The sequence below is a fragment of the Ochotona curzoniae genome, unplaced genomic scaffold (genome assembly GCF_017591425.1).
Source record: "Ochotona curzoniae isolate NIBS_2020 unplaced genomic scaffold, NIBS_Ocur_1.0 scaffold_4683, whole genome shotgun sequence".
In the NCBI taxonomy this organism is placed as follows: Eukaryota; Metazoa; Chordata; class Mammalia; order Lagomorpha; family Ochotonidae; genus Ochotona; species Ochotona curzoniae.
The window spans coordinates 19,754,882-19,767,474 of NW_024467121.1; the positions used below are offsets into that span (position 1 = coordinate 19,754,882).

A 12,593-nucleotide genomic window follows, 5' to 3' on the forward strand; every position below is an offset into this window, starting at 1 on the left:
AGGGTGGTGACCTGTAGGAGGCCCTGCTCCCATCACCTACCAGCTTGCTCTCCAGAATTGGGGACGGATGGCCTGGTACCTGGGGATGGCAGAGGCTGGGCTAGCTCTGGGCTGGATGTGGCCTGTGTGGTCAGCTCAGCTCCTGGGATAGGCCGAGAAGACTATGAGCCCATGGCGGCAGATTCTCCCAGGCATGCAGCGACATTCTTTTCTCTACCTCTACTTCCATTAATGGATCTCGTTGCACAGGACCACTGCTTTTATTTATCAGACCTTATTGGCGTCATCTCATGGACACTTAAGTAAAGGCCAGGGTGGTTCTGCAGCTGCTTAAGCTGTGCAGGATTAGGGCAGGTTGTGGGGAGAGGGACCTGACATCCGCTTTCCTGATGTCTGTGTGCGGGTGTGGGTGCGGGCAAGGCAGCCTGTGAGCACTGACCGTCTATGATGAGTGAAGCCCTCTGCGTGGGTTTCTTGCCCGACTTGATGCGGTTCTCATTGATGGCATTTTCAATCTCCTGCAGCTTCTTCAGTGCATTCAAGTACGAGGTTTTCCTCTGTTTCTTCAACTTCTTGCTGACGTTGGGATCACTGGCGAGGCGGCGGGCAGCCTCCGTAATCTGGGACTGAATGGCAAACTCACGTTCCAGGCGTTCCAGCTCTGCTTCCTGTGGGCAGGGGAGAGGCATGGCTGGACACTTGCTGGGGATGCTGAGCGGGAGCCCCTGTCCTTACCCCACATCCCTGCCCTAATGGGAGCACAACTTCAATCAGGAAGCCATCAGCAACTGCCTTGCATGACTGCAGGGAGGCTCCAGTGCTTAAGCGTCTGCCGGCTGCCACACCCAGATGCATATGTGTGAGCTGTGGCTGGCCTCACACTTGCCTGTCCCTGCCCCCCATCCAGGGCTGGGCGTTGGAGGGCAGCTGGCTCCCCCTAGCCGCTTGCTTTCCTTGGCCTGTTTCCTGGGCGAATCCCTCCTGCCTCCATACCTTCCTTCAGTTCCCCTCAGAGTTCTGGGCCAGGGAGAAGTTAGACTGTGGCTGGCTGCTGAGGGGTCTGGGAGGGGTAGCTCAATCCTGTGTCCAAGAGGTTTGGGGGCGAATGCAGAATATCCCCCTGCCCGTCCATTTCTCTCCTTTTTCTTCCCTATTGAGACCCGTCTGGCCAAAGCCAGCTGTAGTTAGTACCCTTCAAGGCTAAGCTTTTGAACAGTGGGCGACCTAGCATCTTGCTGGCCTCACGGGGGAGCCTGGAGGGGAGGTCGGACCTGATGAGCTCCTGGACAAACATGGGCGGTAGAGGCAACTTGGCCTTGGCACTTCCCAGTCACCTAACTGAACTAACCAAGTGGGAGCTGATCCTCTGTCTGCTGCAGTCAGCAGATCTTTCTGTTTCATAGACCAAGACCTCCTTCTGCCTCTCAGCACAATGCACCAGGCTGGGTGCTTTCATGAAGGACACTATTTCTTGGCCCGATTTCATTTACTTTGAGCACTTTAATCTGAAGCGAGTCAAGGAGTTGGAGTGAAAGGACAAGGTGAAGGTTAAATGCAACTGTTAGGAGATAAGCTCTTTCCAAATCCTTCAAATGTGGGCTGCGTTTTCTCTCTCTGTAAGGAGAATATTTGCTAATAGCCTCCTGTCCCGGGTCTTGAAGCAGGCATCACTTAGGGACAAAGACTGCTCTGTGATTTGGGATGTTTGGGTAACCCAGGCTCAAGACAATGACCTTGAGTTCTGTGAGGGAGCCTGGACAAAACCCTGGCTGCTTAACCTGCAATAAGCATGATGCTGAACACCCTGGCTGTGCAGATGGCTGCCCATGGCACACACAGGGAAGCACAGGGCATGCCCAGGGAGAATAGCAGCAACAGAACCAAAGCTGATTGCCTTCTTCCCAGAGTAGCTCTGTGGCGTTCCACCCCCTCCTGGGCCATTGTTTATGCTGAGAAAATATGATGTGCAGAGATGAGGCAATAGAGGAGAGGAGTCATGAATACTCACCCCTCTTTGGGTGCTGAAGACATCCTGTATTGAGGGGTATGCAAAAATGTAGTGGGGCTGTGGTGAGACCAAAATAAATGGAGGATGGATACTCGGTAACAGTGGGGATACTTTTTCAAGTGGAATGCCAGGCATCTGCCCAGCAACAACTTGAAGTTCACTGAGTAGTTCTGATGACCAGGTGGGTTTGGGAAATCTGACTACTTTATGTCCCAATTCCCATCCTCTCACCCTAGTTCCCACCTGCAGCTGCTGCAACCCCTCATCTTCTTCCAAGGATCTAATACTTGGTGAGCACTAGGCAGGTGCCAAGTACTGAATTCAATGCGTATCCCACACTACCTCATGTAACCCTGACCATGAACTTCATTGTCTAAGACAGCAAAACTCCAAGTGGGACTTCTGCTCTGGATGAAGCACTCTGGTGTGCCCATGAGTGTCCTGGGGAGTCCTCAGGACTTCCCTGGGGCACTTGGGACCCTGCTGAATTCCCCTCACCCCAGCCTCTAAAGCCAGCGTACATATGAGAATGTTAGTGCTGCTCAGTCTGTTGTAAGACTTTGTTCTTCTAAATCACACATTGGCTTTGGGCCCTGATCTTTGTGTTCCACATCATGTTGATTAGAATAGGTTTGGGAAGATGCTTCTTGGATGTGATTGAAGACTGCAGGGATACCTGATCTTTCTATTGCTCTGAGGCTGGTTTCTGATTATCCAGCCTTGAACTCAGGTTTGGTTTATGTTTTCTAGCTTTTCTCTCCCATTTCTCCAATTGCAACCCTCACCACTGTTGGATCCAAAGGGACAAAATTGCTCTGCACAGAAAGGCAAGGTCAGGCCTCCCCCAGCTTTCCCCAGATAGTGGCACCTTCCCTGCCTGCTGACAGAGCCTGAGTTTTGCTCCCTCTTTAACTGTTTTCAACCAAACATCAGCCATTAGGTGTGACCCTGAATAGCAAAGTGCTGAGGGCCTTCAAAAGACAAATAGGAGTGCTACTGGAATGTTCTCTGATGTAGCCATTTGTGCTAGGCCCACTGTTAAATAACTTCAACAAAAATATGAACACTAATGCAGGCTACCCAGTCCTAGCAGGAGGAACCACAGACTGATCCACCAACCAGCACAGGCAAGCAAAGATCAAGGAGAGATACAGGTATTAAGTAGAAATGAAGAAATCATTACAGAACAACAGTGCCCAATGAATGGGAACAAAAAATCAGCACTAGCAGGAAGGCCATACCTCTCCCTTAGGCAGGATCTTCTGTTCATCTAGCTTGAAGGCAGTCCCTATTCGTCGCCGGACAACAGGGGGCTCCTCCCCAGGGTCCAGGGGGTATTCAACTGGCAGCTTCCCCGTGAGCTCCTGCACAAGTGAAATAGCATTTACTGTAAAGCCTAAGGCCCAGCAGAACCTCTAGGACACGTGTGTGCACTTCACTGCAGATGAGAAACAGCAGCAGTGAGCAACAGGCCTATGCTCATGAAATGAAAACTTCATTTCTCTAGAAAGAATGAGAACGATCCTTTTCCTTCCACAGCCGGTGTTCAAAAAAGCATTTTCCAAAGTCACTGTCAAGTCTATAAAGTTGCCATCTTCACATTCGAAGTTCATTTCCTGGCTAATCTAGTCAGTGTTTCCTATGTGTTCACTCTGCAGAGACCGGGCCGGGGGGGGGGGGGGGAGTAAAACCAGCTTTTCAGGAGTTCTGTTCTAAGCTGTGTGTTCTTCCCACTGCGTTAATGCCCTCTCCAATGTCGAAGCTCAGCTTCTTTCAAGTGAGTTTCTGTAAGTGGAATGCTCCCTAGATGGCAAATCCCAGAAAAGTGCATGGTTGCCTAACTTTAAAACTGGCCGTGGGAGTGTGGGCATGGAACGTAGTGAGAATTCTCTCCCACAGGATGCCCAGGAATTGGAGTGTCTGCACTGGAGTTCCGGCTCCACTCCAGATCCCAGCTTCCTGCTAATGCAGCCCAATGGGAGGCAGTGGTGATGGGTCAAAGAGTTGGATTCCCTATAGCCACAGGTTTCCTAGCTGCACTGGGTTCCCAGCTCCTGGCAATATCTGGCTCTAGCCAGTTTGAGCCACTGTGGGCATTTGGGGAGTGATCCGACATGCAGTAGCTCTCTGTGCTTTTCTGTCTCCTCTCTAAATATGAGTAATAATTATGCCACTCTAGTGAGACAATCAAGGAACAGGCTGGGCACTAAACTGTATAAAAGATATGTGTTTCAGTAGATACCCAACATTATAATGCATAGGACTGGCAGATTACTACTGTGTGTATTTGAGGCTGTAGAGATGTGCCTGCTGTGTGGAGGACAGAATTCAGCCAACAGTGACCCTGGGCAAAGGCAGAAGGAGGATCTGGGGCTTGACAGCATTAGAATTAGGCGTAAAGATCAAATCTGAGACAGCAAATAACCCCAGGAAGTAGAAGACAGGCATTAACCGCAAGTCCCTTCTAAATAGAAAAAGTTTCTGTCTGTCTCCAAAGTCCATGTGGGTACAGCCAGGCAAGCCCAGCTCTGGCTTGCTACCCCCAAATCAAGGCACAGAGGCTGAACAAAGACCCACAGGGCTGCTCCAATAAGAGCTCAGAAGTCTCTCCTGGGAACATCCAGCAGGAACACAAAAAGCTTTTTGTTTGGAGCAGTCCAATCCTCCATCGCTAATTGGCAGGGTCCTTCCTTCTGGCCCTCCTTAGGCTGCTGGGAGCTGAGTGTGCAGCGTCTGTGTGTGTGTGTGCACATGTGTGTAGAGTGCGCGCATATGCAAATGCCCGCTCTTTCAGACAGCCATGGGAAATGACCCCTTGGAGTGTCTCCCTCCGTGCTAGCATTTCACAACACAGTGGCCCCCTACTGCGCATGAACCATCTTATAACCATCTTTCCTGTTTTCTCCCGTTCCGCTTATACTGTGGCTTAAGTGGCTCCCAAGTACTAATGTGTTTACTTTTCAGCTTCCTTTTTTACCATCTTCCCCAAAAGTCTGTCTATAAATAATAAAGAGTTTTACATAGTTAGCAGATTTTTTTTTAACCTCAAAACTTACAAAATCAAGAAAAGTTACCATTGTCATGGATTTGTAATTCTCAGCTGTTTGTGGTTTTAAGACAGGTTCATAGAATGAGGCTACTGATGCTTCCCAGTCAGCCTTGAGGTATCTGAGTCAAGGTCTTGATGGTTTTAACCTGACTTCTCTAACTGGAGCCACCTGGTAGAACAGCCCTTGTGCTTGCAGCTGTAGCTCCTTTCTTTCTCTGCCCCAGGCTCCCTGTGCCCTCAGGCTGGCTGCCCTGCTCTGCAGGGACCACACAGCTGCCCCCAGGCCCTGTGCCCCCACTCCGGGTGAATGGGGACCAGGCAGGAGAGACCCAGGAGCAAAGCACAGGCACAGCCCAGCAGCCCACTTCCTGGTGGCTTCTTTCTTCCGTCCCAGCCAGCCATGAGTCTCCTGCATCAACATTAGAGAAAGTGAGAGCTTTGTTTTGTCTTTTTTGCTTTGTTTTTCAGAGAGATGGTAAGATTTTTTTTTTTTAACTCACGCTAACATTGCCCTGACATGTTTCTCCCATTTTCCATTGTTGGTGCCCTGCTGGGTTTAGGGACGTTTTCTTTATGAAAAAGAAAACTAGGCCTTACAAATTATTAAAAGCAGGCACGCAAATCCACACAGTTTTCAATTCTTCAGGTCTATTCTTTACAAACATTCTGCTAATGTTAACTGCACCGCATGGTGGGGTAACTGCTTTCCTAAGATTTGCAATGGATTTGTGCTAATGTGTTCTGCTTTGAGCAGGCTCCGGTTTAAATCAATCCAGACCGTAATTAAGCCACACTGAAGAAATGTAACAGGATCTCACTCTGGGGGAGGGGACTTGGTCTATGTGACTTCATTTGAAACCCTCTCTATGCTTCCAGTAGGAGCTGTTCCCTGATAGAGCTCTTTGTGGTGCTGTGTGGTGTGTCCCTTCTGCTGCTGTGCCCATGTACAGGCACAGGCACACGGGTGTGTATACACATTAGGCGTAGCAATGCATGTCACATGTAAAGACCAAGTCTCCAAAGAATGGTGGGATAAGTGGGAAGGCATCTGCATAAACAGAATGAGTAGCAGCTCCTCCTGGTGAAAACAGAGACTATCATGTACTCAGGTTCCGGGAAGCACTGCTTCCCGAAGATCTTAAGGCATTAGGCTGGGATTCCATTAGAAAAATACATGGCGGGGATAGGGAGCAGTTAAGCCACTGCCTAGAAAGCTGGCATCTCCTATGGGCTATTCACATCCTGGCTGTTCAGCTCCCTGAAAATGCACTATGAAAATGCAGTGAAGATGGTCCCAAGTGTTTGGGCTCCTGCACCTATGTGGGAGATCTGGATGAAGCTCCTGCCTCCTTTGTTGGCTCAGTCCTGCCTGTTTTGGTTATTTGGAAAATTCTCTCTCTCCTCAGTCACTCTTTCAAGTGAAAAAAATAAATCAAAAATAATAAAAGAAGAAAAGAAATACCAGATCATTGGCTTAAAGAGGACTATATCAAGTGACTCCCGCAGTACTTGTTAACTGCCAATAATGTTTCCCAACACGATATCCAGAGACACATTTGGAATACTCTCAAAGCACCCCAAGGTGGCACTGAATTCAGGCACAAAGGCCCAAGACGTTGGCAAGCCTTTATAGTCCAAGAGGTACTAGCACACAAGGACATGCTTCATCAGCTGTGGTGCACAAGGGACTGGCCTTGTGGCCTCCAGTGGGGTCTTTCCCATTGGCCATTTTGTCAACATCAGCTGTCACTCACACTCTGTTTCTGAGAAAGCACACTAGAGGAGAGTTGTGTATTTCCAATTTTCACGAGTGTTTTCTCCTTCCCAGGAGGCTCTCTCCATCCCTACCCTTGCCTCCCCCACTTTGGATGATGGACACCGTCATGCACAGCATGTTTGGGGCTGCTTACGGCTTCGCGTAGACACAGCTTCTTAAGCTCCTCCAGCCGCTGGCGCAGCGTCTCCTCCAGAGCTTCCTGCCTGGATTTCAAGGCAGCTAGCATGTCTTTCTTGGCCGACTGTGAGCTGTCTGACTCCTGAGAACCTGTTAATAAACACAGAGGTTACTAGGCCGCTGGGGAGGGCAACACACATCTGGACCACTAATGAATTTCACTGGGGCCCGCTCTGTGGCTGTGGGACTTACCGCTAGAGTGGAGAGTGTGTGAAATAAAACAGGTGCTCAGTGCTCCGAGCATGAAGAGCGCATTCCAGAGCTGTGTGGAATTTACAACTAGTTGGAAAGACTGACACTTCTGAAAGGGAGTTTATCTTTCTTGATGATCTTAAGATATGTCACATATCCATTTGGACTTCACTAACAAATTTCAGTAGAAAGGAAAGGGGGGAAAGGAAAGTTCAGCCCCGAAGTTTGGACATTTAAAATTTTACTTTGTCCAGCAATATCTTTTCTCTCAATCCCATGTCTGTTATAAAAGTATTGACATTGCAAGCAGGAATAAAAATATTCCATGAACTACTTACCCAAAGAAAACCACTGTAAAGTGTTCTTATCTTACTTTTTCTTACCTCCCACCAGCATATATACATTTTTAAAAGAAAACCAGACTTCTGTTACATTTTTAAATTGATATGGAATCATAGGCAAATTCTCTGCCAGTAAAAGTAATATGTTCACATACTTTCCTGAATAAAATATCTGCATGACTCAAAAGACTGCTACATATGAAACCCATAAACATACAGAAAATCAGCTGAAATGCCAACTGTATGAATTTAGATTAGACAAAAAGAATTTTGGAGCCTTAATGTTTGGATCCTGAAATCTGTTCTGAAAACTACTGTTCCTTTTCTACCTTGAGAGGTCTCAAAAGTATACCAGCTCCCTGAAAAAAGACCAGGTTATTATTGCTTTTCTTTTCACACACACGGTGAGTGTGTTAGGAATGAACAGGTGTAATTGGGTGTTCATTCCGGAGGCTCAGACCATACAACTGACGACGGCATCCAACAACTGCACATACTAGACAGTTTAGTCTACTTAGAGAGGTAAAGGAGCCCTTCAGTGAAGATTCTCTGCTGAGAAAAACAAAGGCCTGGTAACAGACATATACTGTGGTTATGACTTGGAAGTCGGATGTTATAAAAATGTTGATTCTCTATCAATTAGTTGAATCAATGCAATCCCAATAAAACTCCCAGCAGTTTGGGACTAACTAATCCTATTCCTTTTTCCTCCAATGATGAGAGGCATCTCAGAATCACAAGGCTAGAAAGAACTGCTTTGCACCAGACAGGTCTGCCATCCTCAAATTACCCTCATAAATACACTTGCACCTTTCTGCTCCTTGATTTGAAGTCTCTGAGCAGGAAACACACATTCCTGCAATCACAATTCATCTAGGTTCTTGAACTCTGATCACCACAAATGCCCAATGTGTAAGTACATCGTGGCTCTGACTGGGCTTTTTTTTTTTTTTTTTTTTTTTAGATTTATTGGCAAGGTGGGTATACAGAGAGGAGGAGAGGCAGAAAGATCTTCTGTCCGATGATTCACTGCCCAAATGAATGCAACAGCCGTTACTCGCCAATCAGGAGCCAGGAGCCTCTTCTGGGTGTCTCACGTGGGTGCAAGGTCCCAAGGCTTTGGGCCGTCCTCCACTGCTTTCCCAAGCCACAAGCGGGGAACAGGATGGGAAGCAGGGCTGCCGGGATAAGAACCGGCACCCATATGGGATCCTGGCGCGTGCAACGTGAGGACTTTAATCACTATGCTATCGCGCCAGGCCCTCCGACTGGGCTTTGTTCTTTTCCTTCCCCATGCTGTCTGAGCTTAAAATAGAGAATATCTATCATTGCAAGGACATAATTGTATTTATGCCTTCACAGTAGCTAATAAATAGTAGCCTGGTGACAAAATGTTAAGTGTTCTCTACTTGGATGCTCTAATAAAGCTGGCTGTCCTCTTGGTAATAAAAAGCCTAGGACCCCAAAACATTTCACTGGAGAGCCACAGCAAACTCGAAAGAAAGCTTGACTCTCACTGAGACTCCATTACACATCATGTTTCCCTTATACCAAACCCACATGCTGACCTGCTCAGGTAACACATCACTGGGCATTAGTGCAGGTGCCCCTTTTCTGAAATGATTTGGGTTTTCTACTTCCGTAAGCCAACTATCCCACACTTATCAACACTAAACTACCTCTAGTCTGTATGTATCACAGGCCATGTGGCTAAATCATCTCGAATCTTAATCTGTATCCTTGGTAGTAGTCACCACTCACATTTAGACACAGGAAAATTCAGAGGCGCACTCTGATGCATTGTTGAAAGAATTAATAAGAAGGTAAAATAATACTAGGAGGAAGTCAAGACTTTCAGTATAAAAAACAGTCCTGGGGAAACTTGGGTCCAAGAAGATTAAAGGATTTCTTGCTCTAGTGAAAAATCCATTGTTTTCTCCCTTTCACCTCTGCCTAACCTCACAATAGGAAATGATGATTTATTAAGTAAAATCTAAGAATTACCCACATGCAAGAATGGCCAAGCTCACAACCGCATTAAACCTTGGGAGGTAAGGCATGCAATTTTTGGATGATTGGGTTTCCAGTTATGGGATTAGTTACGATTTGGCCTTGAGTTACAGGGCTCATTAATGCTGCCTAAATTATTATTATTTATAATAATTAGTCTAAATACCAAACCCACATAAGACGGGTTAGAGAATCTTGGCACACTAGATGGCGCGGATCTCCTAGTTTGGCACCAGTAACACTGGCTGGCTTCCCACCTTTAGCCTGGAAATGGCTGCAGGAGACGTATGGTTCCTGAGTACTAAGTTAAGAATGCTGCAAAGTCTCTGAGCCTGCCTGGCCTGGACACGCACAATTCCATCCTACTGGTAACAGGATGCGGAGTAGATCTGGTTCTGATAAAGTCTAAACTACTCACGAGACCAGTGACCTCAAGCAAGTGACTTGTTCCTCTGAATTCACTGTAAAGATCACACGAGATAGGACTTAGACCTTACCTAGAACAGGTAAACCCTTAACTTAGGGTAGATAAATATCCACGTATACACACACACAAGATTGAAAGACATCATTGGAACTGCCTCTTCACTGATACTCAAGGAAGTACTGGTTAAAGAAAGAACTTGACTCTGCAGGTCAGTGTAAATTTGGGCTCTGAAAGCCCCATTCACAAAGGAGCAGCAAAGGCTTAGGCGTTGTGTTCTTGATGTCCTGGGTTGGCAAAGAAACCTCAAGGGCTGTCTCAGAGGAAGGAGGGAAAGGCATCCTGGAGATTTTGTGGCCTGAAGTTCCTCCTCCATTCTCCTCAAGCTAGAGCAGTTCCACTGGAACCTGTTTCAGGTATGCAGGCTGCAAGGTTGCATTTGAAAAGAAGAACCCACTGTTAAGCAGAGGAAGTCCTCTTCGGAGGAGGGGGGTCACTTTTGAGTTGCAGTGCCTTCCCTATGGCAGAGATTGTGTGCTCTGAGCTCATGGACTGTCACCTGCAACTAGCCAACACAGCTACCATGAGGAGGAGAGAATAAGTGCCCAGGAAGCACCCTCAGAGACACAAAGTCATGGGAGGGGGAGCCTTGCATGCTCTTTCCATTGTCCACAGGTGTTCCCTTCAGTCCTCATGGGACATCATGACTCCAGCAAGAAACTGAGTCAGTGGAAAGCCTTGGGGCTCAGGTCAGTGGGAGCTGCACATACAGGTCAAAAGCATATGGAAAATGGTTCTAGACAGAATAATCGCAGCTCAGCACATGGACTTGGGCAATGAATGAAGGCTCCTGGTTTCTGTAATTTATCCATTTCCGGTTATTTGAAAGTGCATATGTCTTTGCACCCATAAGACCTCTCCAAGATCATATGTTTAGCCCCGTGGGGAAAAAATAAAAAACAAAGAGGAAAGGCAGGCACTGTGGCACAGCACATTAAGCATTCTGCTTCTGAGCCTTAGGTGCTCCACTTCCAGTCTATCTCTCTGCAAATGCACCTGGGAAAGCAGGTGCAGGAAGAAGGAAGACCTCAGTGTTTGAGCCCTGCCACCCATGTGGGAGACCTGGATGGAATTCTGGATTCCTGGCTTCAGCCTGGACTGGCCCCAGCCATCACAGCCCTTTGGGAAGTGAACAAGCCAATGAAAGGTCTCTCTGTGCTGCTGCTTTCTGTGTCATTCTGCCTTCCAAACAAATAAATCTTCTGTAAAAAAAAATGCTTCTGTTAAAAAATAATAATAAAGGAATTAAAGGACACAGATGCAGCACATGAGAGAGGCAATCACTGATAGGAAAGACATGGGTTTTTACTCACACATCTGCTATGAAGTAGGGTAGGCCCCGTGTCAGAGACCTCATGGAGTCACCATATCGTGACTACCTGATCTCCAAGATTTCTCCACCAGAAGAGTCTGTTACTAAGTAAGCAGACTCAGGGAGTTCCTTTTGCTGCCATCAGTCACACTGGAAAGGGACATCTGCGCTACACAGTCTTCCCCTGCTGCACCATCCGGGCCTTTAGGAAGGACAAGCATTCTGCCAATTCCGTCCTTCCTGCAGCAACCACTGCAGCCCCCTCATGGGTCAGAGGGCACCTTGAATTACCACCTGGAGCCTGTACATTCACCTTTCCTCTTCTCTACAGCCCAGGGCAAGGCTGTGCAAACATGCCTGCTGTCTAGGATATGAACACAGGAGGATGAAGGATGGAGCCAATTTCTGTGCCTGAAGGAGGGAGTTATCAAAATGTACAGAATGGAAATATCAGTAACAACTGCTACTTTTCAAAGGGCTGCGCAAGCATCAGGAGTCAAGGCAGGAGGTAGAGACGATTAAGAGACATTTGAAAGTCACGTGTGACACCCGAGAAGTTTTTGGTTTTAATGCAATTTCAAGCAACACCCAGGCCTTAGGAAAGAGTTTATAGTCAGAAAACTGCACAGTGAGGTTTTTATCTTTCTACTTACTGTTTGTTGAATTCGACATAATGGAATATTAACCTGCAACTATCAACTCAAAGTATGTCACTGTAAAAACTTAGAAAAAAAATGGAGGAAGGGTGTGAAGGTGGGCAGGAGGGAGGATAGAATGAAAAGTATTACATTGTGCTTAAATCTGTATTGTGAAATATGTGAAATCTGTTCACTGTGTATAAATAAAACAATTTAAAATATTGAAGAAAAAAATGAAAGAAAATACAGACTGGCACTGTAGCCTCCCACGGCAGAAGTCTACTAGAAGGCCTAGTGGTTACCTAGCTCTGCCTTGGCAAGGTTACATAACCAATGAACTGGGATGCATACAGGGCACCTTCAAAAGTTGAGACGGCACTCAAGCAGATGAAACTGGAAGATGCCTCAGAGCATTCAGAACATTTTAAGGGCCCCATGAATATTCACTGTTTGTTTAAAAGGGGTTGCCAGCCTTCATTATGAATTGCTCCCTCCCCCTCCCTTGCCATCATTCCAGAGAGACTCTTGAGATGAAAGTAGGGCTCAGGCCAAGCAGAGAAGCAGGTGTACTCCTGTGTCCCCATCAATTCAAAGGGCCTCAGGAG

At 47.1% G+C, this 12,593-nt stretch overlaps 1 protein-coding gene across 3 annotated transcripts in view; it reads right to left on the reverse strand.

The window, feature by feature from the left end:
- Nucleotides 1-12,593, reverse strand: part of FRMD4A (FERM domain containing 4A) — a 546,990-nt gene that overhangs the window by 18,467 nt on the left and 515,930 nt on the right. For all 3 annotated transcript variants that reach the window (XM_040967963.1, XM_040967964.1, XM_040967966.1), the window contains 3 exons: nt 6,968-7,101; nt 3,250-3,372; nt 440-668 (listed from right to left, as the gene is read on the reverse strand). In XM_040967963.1, the coding sequence (XP_040823897.1) occupies nt 440-668; nt 3,250-3,372; nt 6,968-7,101 (486 nt within the window). The remainder of the gene's footprint in view (nt 1-439; nt 669-3,249; nt 3,373-6,967; nt 7,102-12,593) is intronic.